Below are 25,691 nucleotides of genomic sequence, written 5' to 3' on the forward strand. Positions count from 1 at the left end.
ATCTCTGTGCTCCAAGCTCTGACCAGAGACACAGCCCTGACCTTAAGTTGTGACCTTTAGTCCTTGACTTCTTATGTCAGGGCCTGACCCCTGGCCCTTAAAACTCAGACCCCGAACCCACCCTCGTCTTGCCTCCAAGCTCCTACCTGCTCTGTGCATGAGACGCCAGCATCAAAGTAGGGGGTCTTGAGTGGACTATGCTCTGAGGCTCCCAGGGTGAAGAGCTGGGAGGGCTGCAGTGGGGTGGGAGGGGCAGGTCAGGACCACCCAACAGCTGTCCCCTCCCCAACTGACCCCCTCCCAGTTCTGGCCTCGGTGGGGAGAGTGGGGTATGGAGTGGAGGTGCGGGCAGCCCAGGCTCCTGGCAAAGTGCTCACCATCTCCAGCTCTTCCAGCTTCGCCTTCGGGGTCGGGGGCTTGTATGAGGGAGGGCCCTCCAGGCTGTGGGGCAGGAGGGGGGTCAAGTGGAGGCAAAGACCTGAAAAGGCCTCCTACCTCTGGGTCAGTGCGCATGCTGTTCCCTCTGCCTGGAGCTTCCTTTCATCTCTACCCCTCCCCCACCTGGTAAATTCCTATTCATCCCACAAATCCCCTTTCTTCCAGGAAGCCACTCTGATTCTCCTGACAGAGCAGGAACTCCTGTTAAGTGGTCACATCTACTCCGTACTAACCCCTTGGGACACTTACTGAGCTTGTATTGGAAATGTTATTTATAATGTGGGTCAATTGCTGTTCCCCACTGTGAGCTCTGTGAAGGAAGGAATGAGATCTGAATTGTCAATACTGTGTCCCCAGAACCCACTCTGAGAAATTCGGTAAGTACTTGTTAAAAGAATAAACGAAAAGGGCTTTCCTGTCCCTCAAACTTGGGATAAATTCCTTCATTCTACACACGACAGACCAAAAAAGAGACAAACCAAACCAAACCCACTGCTGTTGAGTTGATTCCGACTCCTAGTGACCCTGCAGCATCCTGCACATATAGAACTGAAGGGTACTTGTTGTTCTTAGTGGCTATGGAGCTGCCTAGTCCTGCGTCATCCCGGTGATTGGTTGCGGATCAAACCATGGCGATGCAAAGGGTTTTCATTGGCCGATTTTTGGAAGCAGACTTCCAGGCCTTTCTTCCTAGTCCATCTTAGTCTGGATGCTCTGCTGAAACCTGTTCAGCATCATCGCGACATGCAAGTAGCCACTGACAGATGGGGTGGCAGCATATGAGGTGCGTTGGGTAGAAATTAAACTCAGGTCTCCTGCATGGAAGGTAAGACTTCTACCACTGAACCACTACTGCCCCCTAAAGGGTGCTTGCTGTGCCTTTAATCCCCAGCTCAGATGTCCTCTCCTCCAGGAAGCCCTCCCTGACTGCCCTGGGCTCTCACAGCCCCCTCAGCTGCCCTGTCCCATCCCCATCCATGCCGGACCCTTACTATCTGGGGATGGGTCTATCTCCTCCCATGCACCGTGAGCACAGAAGACACCACTGGGTCCCCGCACTAAGCTGGGCACCGGGGAGGAGATCGTTAGCAAGTTGTGGGTTTGAATCGACTAGGCAGTTAAGACAGTAGTTCACACACTTCCCTGTATATCAGGACAATTTAGGGAGCTTGTTATAAATGCAGATTCTGAGCCCTTCTTGTAAATATTCTGATTCAGTAGGTCTAAGGTGAGGCCCAGGAATGTGCATTCTTAACAAGTGTTTCTCCTGCTGACTCCAAAACACACACACTGGGTGGTGGTATCTGAGAAACATTTGGTCACAAAAAGACTTGCTTGCTGGGTGAATTTCAGTCAGTGATTTCAGGCCCCTGAACCTGTTTTCCTCTTCAAAAGAATAGGTGTCATTAGCTCTCCTCTGAGAATTTGTGTTCCTGTGATATATCTACTGGTGGGGAAACTTTTTAAATGTTTGTCTCACTGTTGAGTCGCTAACCCCCAAGGGCCTGGCCCAGAGTGGGCACTTTCTGAATACTTGTTGAATTATTGAATGATGATGTTTCAATGAGATCATGCATGTAAAATGCATGTCACCAAGCCTGGCACATAATAAGTGCTCTATTCAGACAAGTGTGGCTAGTTATCCCCAATATGCAGTCTCCCTCTTTCTTAATAGTCAGAAATTTTAATCAGGCACATTTCTAGCCAGCATAAAGACTACATTTCCCAGCCTTCCTTGCAGCTAGGGGCAGCCATGTAACTAAGTTCTGGACAATGGGAAGTGAGAGAAAGTGGCAGGTGTCACTTCTCAGCTGTTCCCTAGTCAGCAGTAACCTGCCCTCTCTTTCCCTTTCCCCTGGGTGGGATAACAGGGGCCTTCAGAGCAGGACGGCCACATCTGGTTGTCATGTACATAGACCCTGACGGGAATGGCTCCAGCTAGAGTGGGGAGCGATCTTGGAAGGTAGACAAGGGCCAAGTGTAAAGAAAGGTGAAGCAACAAGATAGGAGCCTGGGCTCTGACAGCTTCGCAGAGCAGACCTAGCATACCAGTTCAGGCCTTTATGGGAGACAGAAGTAAACATTCCCTCCACTTAAGTCACAGTTATTTTGGGTATCTCCGTTTCACACAGCCACTTTGGATGGTTCTCTCTCACCTCACCACCCAGCCTGAGCACCTCAGTTCCGGCCCCCCATGCCACTCCCACCCCCCGCCATCTACTTATCAGGGCCCATCACTTACTCATCATCTGCCTCTGCCCCCTGCAGCCTCTGCTCCTTCTGCTGCTGCCGGCAGATGAGGATGCCTGTGGCGGCCACGGCGGTTGCAATGATGGCCGCGATGATGCCCCCAATGATGCCGCCGGTGGCCCCTGCACCTGCTGTGTTGGGGGTCTCTGCAAGGAAGAGAAACAGCATGAGGGGCGTCTCCAGGAGGAAACTGCAGTTCCTGATTCCCAGCACTGCCCCCCGTCACCCTCACCTGCCTCCCTTCTCTCCCAAGGGCAGGGGACCCTTACTGAGCATTTGCTGTGCATCAGGCAAGGGAGACAGAGGACAGGACAAGACATACAAAAGTCCCCACTCTCATGGAACTTACGTTCTAATTGGGAAGGGTGTCCAACAGTAAACACATAGATTCAATATCTAAGATGCCAAGTAAGGATAAGTGACATAGAATAATGACACACTGAGGGTGGGGAGATAAGTGATGAAATAGAGGCTCAAAGCAATTTTAAATAGGGTAGCCAGGGAAGGCGTCACTAAGAGGGTGACATTTGAGCTAAGACCTGAAGGGGAGGTGGAGGCAAGTCACAAGGAAATGAGGGAAGAGCATTCTGGGAAGGAGGAACAACTGGTGCAAAGGCCCTGAGGTGGGAGCGATGTGGTGTTTCTCAGAAACAGCAAGGAGTCCATGTGGCAGAAGACTGATGAGGGGGCGAGCGGGAGATGAGGGCAGGAGATGGGCGGGGTGGGGGAGATAAAAGACTGAGAATGGGGGTAGATTCTGGGATTGGGAGCCGAACCTCGTTCATTACAGAAGTGGAGTCATCCTGAGTGGAGGTTCATCACACCCCCAACCTAACAGGAAAAGAGGTGGAGAGGGACTCCTGGCCCCCTGGACCTTTCCTTCCTAGCAGTTCCGCCTCTCCTAAGGAAGTGAGTATGGAGTAATTACCTGTTTACTTGTCAATTTCCACATCAGACCGTGAGCTCCACAGGGCGGGACCTGGAGCTGCCCTGCCCACATCATCTCCAGCCCAGGGTCTGGCACACACTAGGTCTTTGCTAGGCAAATAAAGAAGGACCGCACAGGGTGTTCAAGGACCTACTGTATACCCGGTCCCACTGGCACTGGGTTGCAGATGGACACAATTCTCTGCCCCTGCCCCAGCACTAGCAGGGGACAGTAACACACACGCATGCAAGAGCCCCACAGGTTTCACCCTTTACATCAGCCCGTTAGACAGACGAGAAGATAAAGCTTCCCAGAGGAATGATCTCTGAATCCCAAACCAGTTGCCATCAAGTTCGACTCATGGCAACCCCACGTGTGTCAGAGTAGAACTGCGTTCCATGGGGTTTTCAAGGCTGTGACCTTTGCGGCAGATCACCAGGCCTTTCTTCCAAGGTGCCTCTGGATGGATTTGAACCGCCAACTTTCAGCTAGTAGCCTAGTGCTTAACTGTTTGTGCCATCCAGGGATTCCATGCCTGGATCCCAAGGCTAGCCAATTTCCTCCTTCCTGTTCCACAGCCTGGCACCCTCTGGAGGGACTCAGAGGGTGGGGAGAATAACAGTAATTGCCACTCACCAATCTAAAATTCCTGTTATTCCTGCTGTTATTATTGACGGTGCGCCCTGAGAAGGAGCACTAGGTGTGTCTCAGTTCCCGTGTCCCCGGCGCCAGCCGGCACAGGACCCACAGAGTAAGTGGAAGTAAATGCTGGTTGAAAAATGAACTTGGTTGCTCAGTCCTGTACCAAGGGCACGTCCTCACTGAATCCCACAGCAGCCTGAAGAAGCAGATACTAAACACGCCCATTTCAGAGGTGGCGCCTGAGGCTCCAAGAGCAGAGGCAACTTGCCTAGTCACAAGGTCCACTGAGAGGCAGAGCTGGGGCTTCAACCTTGCTCCTTCCATGCCCTCCTCACTCTGAGCCTGGGCGCTCCAGGATCCCATCTGGGGTTGCAGGGTGGGGTGTGACGCTGTGGGACGGCCCCCACCCCTCCCTCTGAATCACTGAAAACTCCCAGCTGGGCCCTGGGGCCAGGGAAGAGGAAGGAGGTATGGACAGGCCACATGTGGGTGTTGGAGGTGGGTCTTCCCTGGTCCCTCAGGGGCCCACTGTCCCCAGAACCAGCCCCTCCCCGTACCTCTGGGGTCCCAGGAAGTAGAACCGCCATCTCCATCAGACCACACCCATCTACCTTTCCCCACTTTCAGGACCCTGGACACAGATTGTCCGGCGGCCCTACTCAAGACCCAACTCTTCTGGTAACTCAGAACTCTGTCTGGCCAACCTCACCTGGGAACACAGGCCCTGTTTTGGGACTCAGGAGTCCAAGTGTCCCAGCCTCAAACTCCAGACCTCATTGATCTGGTTCCCAGTCCCCTTGCCTGGGCGTCTCAGGCGTCCAACGTGCCTTTCAAGAACCCAAGTGGTCAGATTCATCCAGCCTTCCCCGGTCTGACCCCTCACCAGGTCCCCACTCCCCTGGGACCTGGAGGCTACCCCCCACCTCAAAATTTCTGGGGACCCAGGAGAGTTCAGTGCTTCAGCCTCACCAAGCCCTGGGATCCAGCTGTCCCTGTCCCTCCCACTCTTCCCCCCAAGACCCAGGAGGGGTCTGATGTATTACAAGACACCCCTGCCAGTTTCCTCCAAGACGTTTATTAACTCCTGAGTGTCCATGGCAGGGGGTAGGCCAGAGCAAAAACGAGTCTCTGGGGCTCCCTCCTGGGTCCCCAGTACTCAGCTCCTGGGGCCTCCCCACCCCCATGCAGCCCTGGGGACCGAAGTCCAGTGTGCAAGCCCCCCTCCCCTCCAAATTCCAGCACGGTCAGGAGGGAGCATTCCAACTCCAGTGTGGTCCAGACAAACAAGTTCAACCAGTCCAGAACCTTCTGCTTGCATGCTGGCGGGCGTTGGGCAGGCAGTGGGGGGGGGGCTCTCCGAGCTCTGTCTCTATGTCTGTCTGTATCCAGGTTACACGTAGACGGCCCGCCGTGAGATGAGGGAGCCATCCAGCTGGGACTCCATGTCGTCCTCCATGAGCACCTTGGGTGAAGGCAACATCAGGCCTTCCTCTGCCTTCTCCGCCTCCTCCTCTTGGTCCTCGTCCTTGCCCTCTGGCATCATGGGACCAGGGGTTATCGGGGTCCAGAAAACGGGCCCCCCATTCCCAAACTCCTGAGTTTTCGGATCGTATGACCCTCCACTGTCGTCAGCTTCTCCTCCTCCTCCTGGGCTTTTCCTCCTCCTCCTCTTCCTCAGCAGGATGAAGGCCAAGAACCCCCCAGCCAGAAGCAGCAGCACCAGCAGCGTCCCCCCCACGGCCCCCCACACCACTGGACCCACATCTCGGGTCAAGGCCCGGGGGGTGTCTGAGGAGAGAAGGGGGTATGAGAGAGAGAGAAAGGGAGACGAGGTCAAGAGGATAATTTGGGGGATGAGGGAAGGGGAGACACAGGATGCAGGGGGGCAGTGACAGGAATTGGGGGGCACTGGGCAGAAGAATGAAGAAGGTGGGGGGGCAGGAGAACCCATTCCCTCTTTGATATGCTCTGAGCACTTTGTATGTGGGTGGGGTTGCAAACTGGTGGCCCCCAGGTTGTATTTCCTTATATCTGCATGGTGTTGTTCAAAAACTACAGCAGTTAGCTGACATTTCAAAATTCAGTGATTTCGCCCAAAAATCTAGGTCTCTCTTAGGGGAAAAAAAATCAGGTGACCTGGCCACACCGAACACCCATTTTCACCTGTCACTGCAGTCCAAGTGAAGACTGGTTAGGTAGTTACTCATTTCTGGTACCTGCCTGGACCCCCTGGGAGCCGTGTTGTAGAATCCTCACAAAATCTTTAAGGCCAGGGTCAGGGGATTTCTGGGTGGATCCAGCCAGGATTTGAACATGAGGCTATCTGATTCCAAAGGTCTTTGAGGCTGAGAAGGGCAGTTGTTAGTTGCCGTCAAGTAGATTCTGACTCCTGGCGACCCCATGTGTGCAGAGTAGAACTGCTCCATAGGGTTTTCAAGGCCATGACCTTTTGGAAGCAGATCCTGTCTTCCAAGGCACCTTTGGGTGAGTTCAAACGGAACCTTTCAGCTAGTAGTCGAGTGCTTAATTGTTTGCACCACCCAGGGGACTCCTGAGAAGGGCAGGGGCCTCCTCTAATTACTTGCTCCAGCTAGCTGCCTCCTCTCTAGGCCATGTATCCCCCATGTCTGGTCTCCCATAGTGTACCCTGCAGTGGCTAAGCTCAGAGGGGTCTACGGGAGACAGGAGGGAGGTAGAGAGAGGTAACCAGGGAGGGCTAAGGAGGGAGGGGGGGACATTCTGTGCCCCAAAAGAGGAACAGGTGCAACTGGAACCTTCTCACACACACTCCTCTGCCCACCACCACAGGCAGGGCTTGATGGGAGGGATTTGTGGAGGTTCACTGATTCCCAACTCTGAACCCCACCTCCCTGTCACAGGAGAGGCTAAGACCCAAGGGGACCTGCTCCTGGCGGGTGTGCTTCTGGGTGTTTCTTATAGAATGTTTTCAATGGCGGGGGGGGTCCCCCACCCAGTGGGCTGTCAAATCAGGTGAGTGACTTACAAACAGCATTTAAAAAGAAAGTAGGATAGAAAAAACTTGTCTCCAGTATGAAGAGTAAATTATCTATATATAACCTGTTGCTGTTGACTCAATTCCGACTCATAACGACCCTATCTGTGTGCATGTATATATGTGTACACACACACACATACACACACATTTTTTTGGGGGGGGATTGTTGTCGTAAGGTGTCACTGAGTCAGTTTCAACTCACAGTGACCTCCTGTGACAGAGCGGCCCCATAGGGTTTTCTAGGCTATAATCTTTATGGGAGCAGATCGCCAGGTCTTTGTTCTGTGGAGCCGGTGGGTAGGTTTGAATTGCCAGCCTTTCAGTTTGTGGCTAGGTCTGTAACTGCTGGGCCACCAGTTGTGTCTGTGTGTATGTGTGTATATATATATATATATATATATATATATATATATATATTTTTTTTTTTTTTTTGGAGTGGGGAGGGAGATATATGTGTACAGTCGTGCCCCGCGTCGAACTGTGAGACAGGTATCTCACGATGCCAAACCAGTTGCTGTCGAGTCGATTCCAATTTGTGGCGACCCTAGGTGTCAGAGGAGGACTGCGTTCCAGAGGGTTTTCAGTGGCCCATTTTACAGAAGTAGATCACCAGGCCTTTCTTCCGAGGCACCTCTGGGTGGACTCAAGCCTCCATCCTTTTGGTTGGCAGCCGAGCATGTTAACTGTTTGGACCACCCAGGGGCTAAGACTTATGAGGCGACCTGGTTAAAAACACCTGGAAAGTACTGCATAAGCCAGTGTGGAATGCCCTCTGTGTTTCTGTAGGCAGTGCTCTGGAGACGGCTGCTGGCTGTGTTTGTGCACCTGGAGTTCTAGAGCTCATGGGCGGCCCCGATGCAGCTCCCAGCGGGGGCACCTGTGCTTGGACTAGGGTAAACCTGAGAGTGTGGCTTTGTGACAGCATGTCTGAGTACGCATGTGTGTGGGAAATAAGGACCTGGTCTCTGTGCATGACTCTACAAGAGACTTGAGCGTGCTTTCTCTCAGGGCGTGGGTACCGGTGTTGGCGCACTCGCCCCCTTGAGACTGGCTTTCCTGAGTGCTCCGAGTGTGTGTCAGCATCCATCTTTGGGCGTGTCTGTATGATGCTGTTTCTGACTATAGCAAGGTCTGTGGCTACCTTTGGCGGGAATGGGGTAGAAGGGAGGATCCTTTCACAGTGCTTAGTGTTTTTCTGGGGGGCGTGCTTCTTTGCTGGGGCCTCTGAGTATGTGTAGGCTGCAAGCCGAAGCCCGCTGCCATCAAGTCAATTCCAACTCATAGCAACCCTACAGGACAGGGTAGAACTGCCCCACAGGGTTTCCAAGGAGTGGCTGGTAGGTTCAAAGTGCCAATCTTTTGGTTAGCAGCCGGGCCCTTAACTACTACACCACCAGGGCTCCATGTGTTTGCTGCAGTGGGTATACATGCTGAAGGGGCAGTGATGGTTCGGTAGGAGAATTCTTGCCTGCCACGCGGGAGACCCGGCTTCTGTTCCCGGCCAACGCACCTCATGCGCAGATACCGCCAGTCTGTCCGTGGAGGCTTGCCTGCCTGTTGCTAGATGCTGAACAGATTTCAGCGATGCTTCCTGACTAAGATGGACTAGGAAGAAAGACCTGGAGATCTGCTTCGGAAAACCAGCCGATGAAAACCCTATGGATCACAACAGTCCGCTCCACGATCAATCGCAGGGCTGGTGCAGGACCAGCCAGCGTTTTGTTCATTTGCGTGTGGGCCTGATCCCACAGCAGCTAACAACAATACATCGCTGAAGGGTTGGATCCTGAAGCTTGTGTTTTCTTTGAGGCTGGAGGTGTTTCAGGTAATAGATGGCCCCGGGGTTTCTCTAGAGAGTGTTGCCGTGTGTTGGGGGTGTCCATGTTTTGGTGGGGTTGTATTGTCCTCCAATAATCCTTCAGTGTGACTCTGTGTTTTGCAGGCTCCCTGCCTTTGAGGTGCCTAGTGGGTGAGTAGGAGTGGGAAGCAAGATCTTAGGTGTATTTCCAGTTTGGTGTCTTGCTGGTGGGTGGAGCTGACCCTCCCCTGGGTGTACCTTGGAGGGCAGGGACTGTGTCTTATTCACCATTGTTGACGGCATTGGTTTTTTTTTTTTATTCCCATCACCAAACAGAATGCCTGGCAAAGAGGAAATCTCAACAAATATCTGTCCGATGACTACTTGTGTGCTGCGAATCCCCCGTAAAGGGGTTTCCCCAGAGTTCCTGAGGGCGTGCACCCTGGGAACTTCTTTTGAGTTTCTCCCTAAGTTTCTGTGTGTGAGTGATGTTTCTGCATGTGGGATTGGTCCTGACCGAGGTTCTCTGTGCTTCCAGGTGGTCTGTGTGATAGTGTCCTCCTCTCCAAATGTGTTTGTTGTGAGCGTGTAAGACTTGCTGGGGCTGGGCCAGGGTCTCTGTGGGATTCTTGTTCGGCACAGTGCTTCTGAGTAGGTACCTCATTCTCCCTGGTGAGCGTCTCTGACTTCCTGATGAAGGGTCTGTTTACGTTCGGGTGTCTCTCCGAATGTTTGCATTTGTGCGGGGGGTGTGTGTGTGTGCGTGTGTGTGTGTAGCATGTGTGTGCTGGGTGTGCGTAGTGTGCTTGGGTTATGTGGTGTATGCGTATGAGTGGTGCAAAGTGTGTGGTGTGTATGGAGTGTGGATGTCGATGTGTGTGTGGATGTCAGTAATGTGTGTGGACATGTGTGGACTGTGACATGTATGTAGTGTGTATGGGGGTGTATGTGGTGTGCAATATGTACGTACTGTGTGTGGGGATGTATATGGTCTGTGGTGGGAAACCCTGGTGGTATAGTGGTTAAGTCCTACGCCTGCTAACCAAAGGGTCGGCAGTTCAAATCCTCCAGGCACTCCTTGGAAACTCTATGGGGCAGGTCTACTCCATCCTATAGGGTTGCTATGAGTCGGAATCGACTCGACGGCACTGGGTTTGGTTTGGTTTTTTGGTTGTGTATGTAGTGTGTGTGAATGCGTATCTGGTGTATATGTAGGGTGTGCAGATGTGTATGTAGTGTGTGGTGTGTGTGGGTGTGTATGTGGCATGTATGTAGAATGTATGGATGTCTGTGGGTGAGTACGTAGTGTGTATGTAGTGTGTGTGGTGTATATGTGGTGTTGGGTGCATATGTAGTGTGTGTATATGTGTGGACAGTGTGTATGTGTGGCATGTATGTAGTACATGTGGTTGTGGATGTGGTCTGTGGTTGTACATGGTGTGGATGTAGTGTGTGGATGTGTGTACATGGTGTGTGACATGTATGTAATGTGTATGGATTTGCATGAGTGCATACACAGTGTGGTGTGTGTGGGTTTGTGGTATGTGGTGCGCATGTAGTATGTGTGCATGTAGTGTGGATATGGGTGTGTGGGAGGTGTGGATGTGGTGTGTGTGGATGTGTGTGGAGTGTGTACATGGTGTGTGACGTGTATGTAATGTGTATGGATGTGCGTGGGTGCATACGTGGTGTGTATGTGAGTGGAGCGTGTATGTGGTGTGTGGCCGTATGTGGTGTATGTATGTAGTGTGTGAGGTGTGTGTGTGTGTGTGTATGTGTGTGGAGTGTATATGCGGTGTGTGGCAGATGGTGTAATATTATGTGTCACTAAGACGGTCTGTTTCCTGTCTCTGGCCACGGGTGTCTGTCTCTAGGTGTCTGTGTGTGATGGGGCACCCTATCTCTGTGTGCCTGCCTCCTTTCCAAGGGGCTCTGCTCTCGCCAGCAGCAGCCGCCCCCCCAGCCCCGTGGTGTGGTGTGTGCACAGGTGTGCTGCGGGACGGTGTTCCTAAGCCTGGCTCTTCTCAGGTCCATGTGGCGTCTTACAGGCTCTGGCTGGGTGTCACCTGGCTCTTTGTTAAGTGTGTCTTGGCTGCAGCCACTGTTGTCTCAGGGGTGTGTCTTGGTGATGATGGCTGTGAGTGTGTGGGGTGACGTTATGGGCGAGTGTCTGGATGTCAGTGCATCTCTGCGGAGCCTGGGGTGAGTCTCTGCAGGTGAGGGTCCTGCTGGCTGTGCTGATGTGGGGGGCTCTATTCCCGGTCTGGTGTCGTGTGTCTGTGTCTTGGGGCGTACAGCGTGTAGCAGCCCCTGTCCCTCCAGGCCTGAGGGTCTCCGACTGGGATTTCGGCCCTGTTTTCAGTAGCCAGTTCCCCTGGCCTAGCTTGGCTTCACTCCTTTCCTCCTGGCTACGTGTCCCGGTGCTCATCTGTGCTTCTGTCTAGAGGCCTGACTCTTGGCTGTCTGACGGCATGTGTGGTGCTGTGTGGGTGTGTCTTTCCCAAGCTGAAGCCCCTGGAAGCTTCTCTGGCCTTTCCTTTCTAGAAAGTCCCCAGCACAAGCCTCACCTCCTAACTCCCCTCCATGCTACCCCAAATCTAGATCCCAGCCTCAGGGCCAGAAGGAAAAGCCAATTGCCCTTGCCTCCTTCAGCGAGGAGGGTTGGGTCCCTGCCCACGTCGGCGGCACAGCCCCCCCAAAGCCCCCTACACCCAGGGGGTGGGATGATTAGGGAACAGACTGGGGTCCTCTCATGCTGCCCCCAAACCCGCTTACCTCGGACGAAGATGATCTGCTCGGCGCGGCCCGTGCCCACGGCATTGGTGACCGTGCAGATGAAGGTGGTGTTCAGCAGTCTGTCCACCGAATGGATGAAGAGCTGGGAGCCCTGGACGACCGCCGAGGGTGGGAAGACACCTGACGTCCTGGGGGAGGGGTGGGTGGGTCAGGTGAGGGGAGACTGGGGCTGACAGGGGTACACAGACCTGGTCCCTGCTCATAAGTCCTCAGGAACCAGCCTCCCAGGACCCAAAATATACCCTAAACCAAAACCAAATCAAGCCCTTCACCACTGAGTCAGTTCTGACCCATAGCAGCCCTATAGGACAGAGCAGAACTGCCCCATGGGGTTTCCAAGGAGCGGCTGGTGGATTCACACTGCCAACATTTTGGTGAGCTGCCAAGCTCTTAACCACTGCGCCACCAGGGCTCCAAATGTACCCCAGAGACCCAGATTGCCAGCTCTCTTCTTTCTTAAGGACTCAGGAGTCCCCAGCCTCTGGCCCTCTCCCCTATCACACCCAAGAATACTGGGCCCCTGGCCCCCTAGCCCCAGACCCAGGTGTCTGGGCCCTTGGCCCCCTCCTCCCTCAGAACCAGGAATCCTGGGCCCCTAGCCCCCTTTTCCCCCAGACCTAGAAGTCTGGGCCCCCAGTCCCCTCTTCCCTCAGATCCAGGAGTCCAGGCCCCTGGCCCCCTACCCCCTCAGACCCAGGTATCCGGGTCCACTCAGGACTCACGTGCTCCAGTCATAGCCTGTGGGCTCTGGGTTGCTGCGGACGTCACAGTTCAGGGTGGCCTCACTGCGCCCAAGGTACCAGTTGTCATCATAGCCAGAGATGGAGACCTCAGGGGCGTCTAAGGGAAATGAGGGGGCTGGCTCAGAGATGGAGAGAATTCCAGAAGGAGTGGATAGGTAAGGGAATAAATGCCATCCTAAAGCAATGGGATGAACTGGCAAGAGGAGACCAGGGGAAACTCTTGAGGGCGGGACAGTCCGGGCTGGGTAGGCTGAGGCCAGTGTAGACACTGTGCAGGGAAGCCACGGTAGATTGTGTGTGTTACTTTCCACATGCCCAGAGCAGATGATGTGGGCGGGAAGGGTGTCGAAGCAGACAGTGTTTGGGGAACCAGTGCAGACACCTGGAGGAATTCAGTGTAGATGGCACTCGGGAGCTCCAACATGTGCACGGTGAATACTACCTGAGGGAGCCAGTGTAGACACAGCTTGGGGCATCAGTGTGACCAAAGGCATTGCCTGCAGAGCCAGTGTCAATAATGTTGAGTTGGGGTGTGGGGTAACTTTGGACAGTTTTTAGGAGAGCTGGTAAAGTTCCTATTTGGCAGGGTTCATATGGAGACCATCAAGGGGAGTCTGTGGTAACATTCCAAACCAAACCCATTGCTGTCAGATTGATTCCAGCTCATAGTGACCCTATACGACAGAGTAGAACTGCCCCATTGGGTTTCCAAGGCTGTACTCTTTACGGGAGCAGACTGCCACATCTTTCTCCCGAGGAGCAGCTGGTAGGTTTGAACCACCGACCTTTTGGTTAGCAGCTGAGCGCTTATCCACTGTGCCACCAGGGCTCCATGAGTAACATTAGGGGGTGTCAGAATAGGCAGTTTCTGGAACAGCTAGTATAAAACATATTGGGAGGGGTTAGTATTGACAGGGTTCGGGGCGGGGGCAATGCAAATAATATCAGGGGGTAGGGGTCGGTGTGGAGACCCTAGGAGAGTCAATATAGACATTACCCAGGGAAGCCAATTTAGACAATGTAAGGGGCTACATAGTCAATGTTGGGGTAGGCAGTGTATACCATGGCCCAGGATAGCTGATATAGACAGTAAGAGAGCAGTACCAACTGGGATCCATGGAAGCCAGCATAGAAAATGTTGGGGGGCACTGCTGTGCTAGTAAACTGGCTCTCTGCAAGCAAAGAAAAAAAAGCCCCGATTTGCAGTGTTTGCCAATTTCCTTGGTGTAAATACCATCCCCATGGTTGATTTCAAGCTACCAATGTAAGTTCACTGAAAGTGGGACTGGGAAGAAGTGCATAAAACTGGCTCTTGAAAGCCCACTCTGGCATACCGTTGGTTGGGGTCAGCATAGAGAGCGCCCAGGGAAGCCACTGTAGACAACATGAGGCTGAAGAGAAGCCAGTGTAGGCAATTGGGGGTATTGTAGATATTGTCCAGGGAAGTCAGTGTAGACAATGAAGGGACGATGTAGACAGTGGCTCAGGAAAGCCAACATAGACAATGGGAAGAAGGCAGTGTAGAAAGAACGTGGCTTAGGGGAACCAATGGAGCCCACATTCAGGAACAGTGTAGACACTGCCTGAGAGATGCCAGTGTAGACAGTGTTGGTTGGGGTGGGCCACAACCTGGTGTACTCACAGCGTACAGTGAGGGTCACAGGCAGTAGGACAGGCTCCGTGAAGCTCTCGTGCTCCACTCTGCAGGTGACCTTTGCACCATCTACTTGGCCCGAGGGCACCAGGGTGAAGCGGCTGGTGACAGTGAAGGTGCCGGCCAGGGATCCTGGCACCTGGGTCTCAGTGGCCTTCCCATTCAGGGACGAGGACCAGGAAATGCGGGCAGGTGGGCGGCCCTCACTGGAGACGCAGCGGGCCACAGGCACGGGCTCTAGGCTGAGTGTGACCTCCTGGGCTTCAGCGTGGTTCCGGGGCTGGGCTGGGGAAGAGGACAGAGTCGGCAGGTCATATCATGCCTGTAGCCATTCAACAAACACCTGAGCAGTGGAGCAGGGGGTCGAGGCACGCCTGCCTGGGTTCCATTCCCAGCTCTGCTGCTCAGCAGCTGTGTGGCTTTAGACAACTTATTTTACAACTTGGTGCCTCAGTCTCCTCTTTTGTTTAATGGGGATCATAAAAGTGCCCACCCCATGGGATTGTTGAGTGGATTCAATTAATGAATACATAAAGTATTTAAGACCGTGCTTGGCACATACTATGCTATATACATATTTGCCGCGATATGATATGTCTGTACTCTCAGCCAGAAAACCAGAGACAGGATCCAAATGCCTGGAAAGGACTGGAAAAGAAAAGCCAATTTTACAATAGTAAAAAAGAAAAAAAGAAAATCCCCACCCAGACAGAATCACGTGTCCCAAAGTTCCACCTGGCCAGACCCCCCATGCCAGCAACTTCTCTTCCTGTAATCAGCGTTATCACGCAGTGCCGGAAGTGGGATAAAGATTTCCAAAGCTGGTCATTTTTTGCCCTTTCACCCTGTCCTTCTGGAAAACATGGGAAAATGTTAGGGAAAAAACAACAAAAACTCCAGGAGGAATAGTATAATACCAGCTGTCACTGATGCATCACCCTAACCCAGACTGTCCTGAGTTCTGACTCAGGTCTCCAAGCGCCTTCAGGACTCTCCATCTGGGGACTCTTCTGAGCCGCTCAGCTGTGGTATGGCCTTTCCCTTCTCTCCTCTCCCACAACCCCCTCCCCTAACCCCTGCAGAGCCTCCAACAGGCCTCCCTATGTCCTCCCTGCCTGCTCCTCCCATCTGTCCCCCATGGCAGCCAGGGTGAGGCTCCAGAGCCAACCATAACCACATCCTTTCAGACGCCTCCCACGGCCCCCAGAGCCTAGCATGGTTCTTCCTCTGCCAACCACTCCAGGCACCCAACCCAATGCTCCCCTCGGTCCACGCCCCCACCCAGCACAAGGTCTCGGCAACCCTGCATGCTCATCTCCTCTGCCTGGAATGTCCTGGCCTCCCCGTCCCCTCACCTTGCTCCTCCTCATTCTCCAAATCCAAGCCCAAGCCTCACTTCCTCAAGGGAACTTCTCTGACCTCTCAGGCTCCGTCCCATCTCCTGTTAGTGGCTCGCACGTCACCTGTTCCCTCCGTCAGGGCAGACACTTGGCTGTTTTGTCTTCCGTCCCTTCCCCAGTACCAGTATATGCCTACCCATTGACATCAAGTCACCCCACGTGTTACAGAGTAGAAATGCTCCATTCGGCTGTAATCCTCACAGAAGCAGATCGCCAGACCTTTCTTCTATTGTATTGGTGGATGGGTTCAAACCACTAACCTCTTGGTTAGCACTCAAGCATGAACTGTTTGCACCACCCAGGGATCTTTCGCACATGTTTGGTGCGTAGTAAGTGTTCTCTAAGTCATCTCTTGCACAGGACAAATGACCATACATGAAGAGAGACTTTTGTGCTGTGCTTCGAATGATGGAAAACAACCATGGTTTCTGGGCTTCTTGGAAAGGAAAGCGTTTACTCAGAGATGGCGCAGGGTAGACTTCTCAAACTCTCTGTGGCTGAGAGGGGAAAAATCAAGTGTCCTGAGTGAGTTGGCTTCTGAGAAATTACTAGGGGAAGGTGGGATCTCAGGGGAATCCCAATGGGGTGCTTCTTCCTGAGATTTAGCAAGAAAGGATATCCCTTGAAAAAATACCTTCGTAAGTCTTCCCCATTTTGCTTTGTGGCTGTGCTGGACATCCCCCCGCTGGAGCCAGAAGGCTGGGGATTCTCCCTGGTTCTATTCCTCCATGGACAAGTCCAGTGCCTTCTAGCTCTGAAAAGCGTCTTCCTTCTACCTCCTTCTCTTGACCTCCGCTGCCTCCTCCCTCTTCTAAGCCAATTCCCTCCCTCACCTTCTACTTTTCTCTACTTTCTTTTCTCTGTCCATCCCTCCGATGGCCCTCCAAACAGCAGCCGCTCATCTGTTTATAATGTCAACAATCAGGTCAGGTCACTCTTGTAGTCTGAACCCTACTGATGGCTCCGAATGGTCCTTAGGATGAAGTTCAACCTCTTCCCCTTGGCCTACGAGGCCTATGCAATCTGGCCCTTGAGTTCTCCTGAGTCACGGAGGGTCACTGAATCCCTCAGCCAGCCTCACTAGCCTCATTGCTGTTAGGGGTTGAATTGTGTCCCCCTGGGGGATATGCCTAAGTCCTAACCTCTGGTACCTGTGAATGTGACCTTGTTTGGAAATGGGGTCTTGGAAGACATATCAGTTCAGTTACCGTGAGGTCATCCTGGTGTAGGATGGGTCCTAATCCAATAAGATTGGTGTCCTTATGAAAGAGAGACAGAGAGCAGGCAGTCAGGGAAGACAGAGGCAGAGATCAGAGTGATGCCTCTACAAGCCATGGAACACCAAGATGGCCGCCATCACCAGATGCTGGAAGAGATCCCCCCTCAGAGGCCTCTGAAGGAACCAACATGGCTGATGCCCTGATCTAAGACTCCTATCTCCAGAACTGTGCAACAATCAATACATTTGTTCTTAAAAGCCACCCGCTTGGTGATACTTGTTACAGCAGCCCTAGGAAAGGACTATACTGGCCTCTTCTTGGCTCCTGGAAAGTGCCAAACTTGTATCCACCTCCCTGTGTCTGCACATGCTGTTCCCTCTACCTCTACACCCACTTCTCTGTGGTGCCCTTGGTGGCTCCTCCTGACACATCAGGGCTTGATGAAAATGTCCTTTTGTCAGACACTTTCCCCAACTGTTCCATGTCAATTAGGTCACGAGGTCCCTTATTTTAAGTGAGTATGACCACATGCCAGTGCCCCCTTTGTTTCCTATTTTGATTATTCTCTGGCTTTACGTCGAAAACATTTCCAGAACCTGAGCTTTTTTTTTTTTGCCACCCCACTATCTCCACTTTGCTCTAGTCCCCATCAACTCCTGCCTGGATCACTGCTTCCACCCTCGCCCTCCTGGCCCCCCACATGCAGCTATGAGCCAGGGAAAACCCAAGCCAGGTCACATGCCTCCGCAGCTCAGAACCTCCCCTAGCTCCCGTTTCAGGGCAAGAGCCAAAGGCATTGTGGTCCACAAGACCCCACACGGTCTCAATCACCTCCTTGATCAACTCCCACTCTCCCCTGCCTTCATACACCTCCAGCCACACTGGCTTCCTGGATGTTTGCAAATATTCCAGGTGTCCTGCCTCAGGGCCTTTACACTTGCCGTTCTTCTACCTGGCACACTATTCCCCATGTTACCCACAGGGCTCCCTCATCTCCTTCAGGTGTTTGTTCAAATATCACCTTCCCAGCTCTCCCTCACTATAATGACAACGTGCCCACCTCTCTCCACCTTCCTGTCCCTTCTCCCAAAGCACTGATAACTGCCTGACATCCTCTTCATTTTCCTTACGTATGTTATTTACTCTCTGGTGCCCAATGACTGGACAGTAAGTTCTATGAAGGCAAGGAATTGTCTGTTTTCTCACTGTTTTATCCCTAGAGCCTAGAACGGTACCTGGCACACAGCAGGTGCTCAATAAATGTTTGGTGAATGAGTGCCTCATTGACTGCTGTATCCCCACCATTCTAAACAGGCTCTGGCACACGTTGTTAGCTGCTGTGGAGGCGGCCCCGACTCATGGTGACCCCATACACAATGAAATGAAATGCTGTCCAGTTCCGTGCCATCCCCAGGATCAGCTGTGGATGGGACCCTCGTGCTCCGTAGGGTTTTCATTAGCTAATTTTCAGAAGTAGATTGCCAGGCCTTTCTTCCTAGTCCATCTTAGTCTGGAAGCTCTGCTGCCACCTGCTCAGCATCACATCAACATGCAAGCCTCCAATGATAGACTGGGAATCAAACCAGGGTCTCCAGGAAGAAAGAGAGAATTCTGCCACAGAACCACCACTGCCTGGTGTCTGGCACATAGTAGATGCTCAATGAGGGTTTCTCAATTGACTGGAGACCAGAAGGCAATCAACGTCACAGCTGAATGAGAGATGGGGCTCCCTCACCCTCCCGTCCCACTACCGCTCACCAATCACTCTGAGCCAGGTCACTCCTCGGATAGTGCCATTGGGGAAGGTGGCAAAGTCACAGGTGTAGTTGCCCTCATCCTCCACCGTCAGCCCCCTGAAGGCCAGCGTGGCGTCCTGCAGCTTCACGTCAGTGCCCTGCCCAACCGCGACGAAGGACAGCCGATCTCGGCCTGGCTTCAGGCTGGGGAAGCTGGGGCCATACGAAGGGTGGAAGACGGCCACGTTTGGGGTGCCCCCAGCCGCATCCAGGCGCTGCCATGTCACCTGGGAGATGCGTACATCAGAAGTCAGTGGCAACAGGTGGCATGGCAGCTCCACAGTGTCCCCCAGGCGGCCCTGGACCTCAGGCAGCACACGGACACGCACGTCCTGGGCTCCTGGGAAGAGAAGAACAGGAGGTAAGGCAGGCCCCAGGTGGGGATGTCGCGGAGGGGGCCCCACAGGGAAATGCAAGAGCCTTGCAGGATCCTGATTCTACGAGAGAGTAGCTCCAAAAGACATTTTGGGAGGAACTAGGGAAATTTGAGTCTGGACTAGATGAGATGTTGTTGTTGTGTGCCATCGAGTCCATTCTGACTCACGGTGGCCCCATGTGCAACAGAGTAGAACTGTACTCTACAGGGCTGTCAATGGCTGATTTTTCGGGAGCCGATCACCAGGCCTTTTCTCCCGAGCCACCAGTGGGTGGGTCTGAACAGGCAACCTTTTTTATTAATTAATATTTTATTGTGTGTTTTCAGTGGAGGTTTACACAAAAGTTTAGGTTCCCATTCAAAAATTTCTACACAAGTTGTTCAGTGACATTGGTTACATTCTTCCCAACGCGTGAACATTCTCAGTATTTCCATTCTGGTTGTTCCCTTTCCACTCATCTAGCTTCCCTGCCCCCTTACATTCTCATCTTTGTTTTAAAGTAATTGTTGACCGTTTGGTCTCACATAGGCGATTTTTTAAAGGAGCACAGTACTTACAGGTAATATTCATTATTTTTGAGCCAATTTGTTATTTAGCCACAGGGTGACCTCAGGGGTTAGTTTCCGTTCAAAGTTTGAAGAGTATATTAGGGCAATAGCCTCGAGCCCTCCAGTCTCAATCAGTCCAATAGGTCTGGCTTTTTTTTTTTTTTTTTTTTTAAGGAATTTGAGTGAATCACCAACCTTTTAGTTACCAGCCAGGTGCGTACAAACCATTTGGGCTACTCAGGGATCTCCAGATTAGATGATATTATGGAGTTATTATGTTAATATTTTAAGGTACAGTAATTAAATTGTGGTCATGTAGAATTCCTTTTCTTTAGAAGATTAAAAAAAAAAAAAAAAAAACCCACTGCCATCAAGTTGATTCTGACTCACAGCCACCCCATAGGACAAGGCAGAATTGCCCCTATAGGGTTTCCAAGGAGTGGACTGGTGGACTCCAACAGCTGGCCTTTATGGTTAGCAACCTAACACTTAACCATTGTGCCACCAGGACTCCAATCTCAAATGGTTCAGAAAAAAAAAAAAAAACTGTATAAGAAGAGTTGCTGGGTGGAGCAAAGGTTAATGTGGCTGCTAACCAAAAGATTGGAGGTTCGAGACCACCAGAAATACCTTGGAAGAAAGGCCTGGCAATCTACTGCTGAAAAATCAGCCACGGAAAACCCTATGGTGTGCAGTTCTACTCTGACACACACAGGGTCACCAGGAGTCAGAATCGACTGGGCGGCAACCAACGACAGAGGAAGAGACGAAGCAGATGTGGCCATGTGTTCCTCCTGCCAAGCCTAGTGTGGAGGAGGAGGGGGGCTCCTGGACCACTCCTGGGACTTACACTTGATATGTTTACAATTTTTCACAAGGAAAACGGGGGGAAAAAGGAATCCTCCTAAGATAAATCAATAAAAATAAGTCTATCACAAATAAACTTTAAGAAATTTAAAATGGGAGGCTAGTCTTATATTTTTCCCTCAGTTACACTTTCTTGCATACCTTTCTGTGAACCTACAACTCTCTTTGGCCTATCTTATTTTTAAACAGCTTTACTGAGATATAATTCACACACCATACAATTCATTCATTTAAAGTGTACGATTCAATGCCTTTTTGTATATTCACAGAGTTGCGGGTTATCATAATCAATTTTAGAACATTTTCATACCCCCAAAGGAAACCCCATACCCATTAAGTAGTCACTTCCCAATACCCCATAAACACCGCCCCCCCGCCCCAGTTGTTATATGCCATGGAATTGACTCCAACTCACAGCGACCCTATAGGACTGAGTAGAATTGCCTCAGAGGGTTTCCTAGGCTGAAATCCTTACGGGAGCAGATTGCCGGGGCTTTTCTCCTGTGCAGCCGCTGGTGGGTTCAAACCACTGACCTTCTGGTTAGCAGCCGGGTGCTTAACCAGTGCGCCACCAGGGCTCCTTTTTCTCTCCCTAGGTAGTTACTACTTTCTGTCTCCATAGATTTGCTTATTCTGGACTTTCATATAAATAGAATCATATAATATGTGGTCTTTTGTGACTGGCTTCTTTCACTTAGCGTGTTTGAGGTTCAGCCTCATTGTAGCACGCATCAGTACTTCATTCCTTTCTATGGCTGAATACTATCCCATTGTATGGCTAGACCACATTTTACCTACCTATTCATCAGTTGAAGGATATATGGGTTGTTTCCAACCTTTTGGCTATTGCAAATAATGCTGCTATAAACACTCATGTACAAGTTTTTGGGTGAACACGTTTTCATTTTTCAGATTACCTTTTTTCTTTCCATCTAATAAAAACAGGAATAAAGAGGAATGCTGCCCTGTCATGCAAGGCAGTACATCATGGAGGCATAGAGAGCACAGGCTGCCTGGGTTCAAATGCCGACTCTGACACTTACTGGCTGTGTGACTTTGGGTAAGCCACTTAACCTCTCTGTACCTCAGTTTCCTTATCTGTAAAAAGAGAATAAGAGTAGTGCCCTCTTCCTAAGATTGCTATAAAAATTAAGAAACATTACAGCCATCTAAGATACAACTATTGGTCTCTATATGTCTGGAGCAAAAGAAAAAGAAGGAAACCCAAGAACTGGAATCACAGAGCTAACGGTCTCTGTGAACCACAGCCTCCTCTACCTTGAGATCAGAAGAACTAGACGGTGCCCAGCTACCACTACTGAATGTTCTGGTCAGAGTCACAGTAGGTGGATCCTGACAGAAAAGGAGAAAAATATGGAACAGAACTTCAAATTCTCAAAGAATCCAGACTTATTGGACCCACTGAGGCTAGACAATTTCCCAAGACTATGGCCCTGAGTTGCTCTTCAAACCTTGAACTGAAACTATCCCCTGAAGTCACCTTTAAACTAAGTAACAGTTTAGCTCAAAAAGCAAAGATTGTCACCCCTGAGTATTGCATTCTTAAAAAAGAAAAAAATTTATATGCAACCAAATGGACGACAGCGATTTTATTAAAAATTTTTTTTAATTGTACTTTAGATGAAGGTTTACACATATTGTTTTGTGACTTTGGTAGCCAATCCCACGACATGTCAACACTCTCCCCTTCTCGACCTTGGATTCCCCATTTCCATTTGTCCAGCTTTCCCGTCCCTTCCTGCCTCCTCGTCCTTGCCCCTGCGCTGGTGCGCCCCTTTAGTCTCATTTTGTTTTATGGGCCTGTCTAATCTTTGGCCGAAGGGTGAACCTCAGAAGTAACTTCATTACTGAGCTATAAGGGTGACAGGGGCCGTACTCTCAGGGTTTCTCCAGTCTCTGTCAGACTAGTAAATCTGGTCTTTTTTTTTTTTGTGAGTTAAAATTGTGCTCTACATTTTTCTCCAGATCAATCCAGAACCCTCTATTGTGATCCCTGTCAGAGCAGTCAGTGGTGGTAGCTGGGCACCAGTGAGTTGTGCTGGACTCAGTCTGGTGGAAGCCGTGGTAGCTGTGGGACAACAGCTATTTTAAAGCATAGATGAGAAGGTTAGAAGGCAGACATTAAATCAACGGGAATGAAGCAACCAGAACAGAAATAAGGAGGATGTTGATACAATGTGAAGAATGTAACTAATGTCACTGATCATTACGTCTAGAAAATGCGGAATGGGAGTGCTGTGTATACTTTCACTAAAAATAAAAAACATTAATTAAAAAAAAAAAAGAAGAAGAAATATTTGCAAAGCACTTAGCAAAGGGCCACAGGAAACGCAAGATCAGGGCTTATTAAATAAACACAGTGAGGAGGTATAATTACAAGGGGCTCTTGACATTCAGAAGGAGCCCTGGTCCACAGTGGTTAAAGTGCTCCGCTGCTAATCAAAAGGTGGGAGGTTCGAAACCACCAGCTGCTCCTTGGAAGAAAGACTGCTTCCATAATCATTACAGCCTGGGAAACCCCACAAGGCAGTTCTACTCTGTCCTACAGGGTCACTATCAGTTGGAATCAACTCAAGGGCATAAGAGATTTGGTTTTGTTTTTTGGCTTTCTTTTCACTCAGCCCTGAGGCAGGGCTAAGGGCACATGATCCAATTCTGGACCCTGTTTCTGCCTGGGATGGGTGTGTGTGGGCGCGTCCTGCCTCAGGCAGGAACCCAGGCAATGTGAACAGATGACTCTAAAGAGAGGTCCCCACCATGGTCTCAGGGAACATCCAGCTCAACTGGCATAACAGAGTTTATAAAGAAAATGTTCTACATTCTACTTTGGTGAGTAGCGATCTTAAAAGCCATCTAGGACACTCCACTGGTCTCACCTCTTCGGAAGCAAGGATGAAGAAAACTAAAGACATAGGGAAAGATTAGTCCAGAGGACTAATAGACCACAACTACCACAGCCTCCAACAGACTGAGTCCAGTACAACAAGGTGGTCCCCAGCTACCATCACTGACTGCTCTGACAGGGATCACAACAGAGGGTCCCGGACAGAGCTGGAGAAAAACGTAGAACAAAATTCTAACCCAAAAAGAAAGACCAGACTTGCTGACCTGACAGAGACTGGAGAAACCCTGAGAGTATGGACCCCAGACACCTTTTCAGCTCAGTAATGGGGTCACTCCTGAGGTTCACCCTTCAGCCAAAGATTGAACAGGTCCATGGAACAAAACAAGACTAAAGGGGCGCACCAGCCCTGGGCCAAGTACTGGAAGGCAGGAGGGAACAGGAAAGCTGGTAATAGGGAACCCAGGGTTGAGAAAGGAGAGTGTTGACTTGTCATTGGGTTGTTAACCAATGTCATACAACAATGTGTGTACTGACTGTTTGATGAGGAAACTAGTTTGTTCTGTAAAGCTTCATCTAAAATTCAATTAAACAAATAAATAAAGAGAGGTCCCTGGCAGCAGGCAACCCCGCGGACTTTCAGGAGGAAGCCATCGGTGAAGGTGTAACTGTGGCCCATCATCATGTCATGGAATCCCCAGCATGCCCTGTGACTAAACCTGAGGATGCCACCTTAGGAAATAGGGCTCCTCCCCTCTGGAGGGGCATAGGGCCAGGTGTGCAGAGTTCAGGGCCCCAGAGCCGGCTCCGGCGTAGGCTCCCTGCTGCCTTGGCCCCTTTCTAGCTGGGTGACCTGGTTTCTGAGTCCAAATTCCTCCAGGGTCCATTGTGACAATTCCACTCAGCGACGTTCTCCTGGACTCTCTTGGTAAGGCCCGGTACCTGAGTGGACAGAGTGAGTAAGCTGCTTGCTGTAGGCCAAATCTGGCACTCGTGTGTATTTGTGTTGGCCCACGCAGTGCTGTGAATGAGTGGCCAACACAGAAGGGTCTGGAGCCAGCACGTGAAAGCTCAGACAAAATATCAGGGGATGGAGCTCCAGGGGCAACACTTGGCTGGCTCTGAGGAAGGGTTGCCACCTTTCCACAGGGCTCTCCCTCACAGGCTCACCCCAGCTCCCTGAGCCTGGAGCTCGGCTTCTCTCAGAAAGGGATAAAGGGAATCAAAGCTTTCCTTCAGGTCCCCTATTCCAGGATGTCCTCCCTCCTTCCCTCCGTCAGGCCAGCGCCCCCCCCCCCCCCCCGCAGTCTCCATGGTGTTCTAGGTGATAATTATTTGTTTCAATATTTGTCTTCCCCACTAGAATGTCAACCCCTGGAGAGCAAGCACCTGGCCTGGCAACCCGCACTCAGCACCAGGCCTGATCCCCCTTCAAGTGTTTACCTAGCACCCACTATGTGCCAGGCCATATTTCCTACCCAGCCCCCAAAGGCACTGCCCTTTCTAGCTGGCTGAGAAGGGCAGGGCACTCAAGTCAGACGCAAGAAAGCCATCCAGACCTGCAAAAGCTGCAGACAGCAAAGAAGGGTGGGGCCAAGGAGTTGGGTTTTGCCCTGAATGCAAGTGGGAGCCATTGAGGGTTCTTCAGTTGGAGAGTGACTTAACTTCACTTAAGCCAAGGAGGCCTGAGGGACCGGTGGTGAGATGGATATCAAAAATATCAAAATGGGCCAAAAAGGTGTCAAAGACACACCCAAGAGGTTATGCCTAAGACTGGGTGTGGGGATGTTAACAAGACTTAGAAAAGGAAGGGATTTGGTGGTAGGGGGTGAGGGAGGAGTATTAGGCTCTGTGCTGGCTGAGGGTGCAAGTTGGGTACTTGCTCTCCAGGGGCTGACATTTCAGTAATGGCCGAGTCTTTACAGTGGCCCATGAGGTCCTGCACAATCTCCCTGTCCCCTCTCTGCTCTCAACTCCACCCTCTTCTCTTGCTCACTCAGTTCCAGCCACGCTGGCCTCCTCACTCTTCCTCAAACATGCCAGCAAGCCCCGCCTCAGGGGCTCTACCCAAATGACCACCACGAACAGCCATAAGGAGTCCTGGTGGTGCAACAGGAAAGCGCTTGCCTGCTAACCAAAAGGCTGGCAGTTAGAAACCACTCAGCAGCTCCCGGTGATCTGCTGTCATATGGGGTCGCTATGAGTCACCTAACAAGAAGACCAGCCAGGAAGACTGCAAGGGGTGGGGCCTCATTCATCTGAGGGAAGGAGGGAGGGCTTCCTGGAGGAAGGGACCTGAGAAGAATCTGATTCCTGTATTTGTTTCCAAGGGAAGCCGAGTTCTAGGCCCATGGA

The 25,691-nt window shown here is 51.4% G+C and overlaps 1 protein-coding gene across 2 annotated transcripts in view; it reads right to left on the bottom strand.

Moving 5' to 3' along the window:
* The window catches only part of NECTIN2 (nectin cell adhesion molecule 2), a 35,391-nt gene that overhangs the window by 1,593 nt on the left and 8,107 nt on the right, over window positions 1-25,691 (bottom strand). The window contains exons 2-8 of one of the 2 annotated variants that reach the window (XM_049900906.1): window positions 18,644-19,021; window positions 14,254-14,550; window positions 12,591-12,708; window positions 11,848-11,996; window positions 2,681-2,834; window positions 378-441; window positions 147-233 (exon numbers count right to left, since the gene is read on the bottom strand). In XM_049900906.1, coding sequence (XP_049756863.1) covers window positions 147-233; window positions 378-441; window positions 2,681-2,834; window positions 11,848-11,996; window positions 12,591-12,708; window positions 14,254-14,550; window positions 18,644-19,021 — 1,247 coding nt within the window. Of the gene's footprint in view, window positions 1-146; window positions 234-377; window positions 442-2,680; window positions 2,835-5,293; window positions 6,047-11,847; window positions 11,997-12,590; window positions 12,709-14,253; window positions 14,551-18,643; window positions 19,022-25,691 lie in introns of those variants that run through there. The other variant, XM_049900907.1, reaches the window with a different exon arrangement.

The sequence above is a fragment of the Elephas maximus genome, chromosome 11, assembly GCF_024166365.1.
Source record: "Elephas maximus indicus isolate mEleMax1 chromosome 11, mEleMax1 primary haplotype, whole genome shotgun sequence".
Taxonomy (NCBI): domain Eukaryota; kingdom Metazoa; phylum Chordata; class Mammalia; order Proboscidea; family Elephantidae; genus Elephas; species Elephas maximus.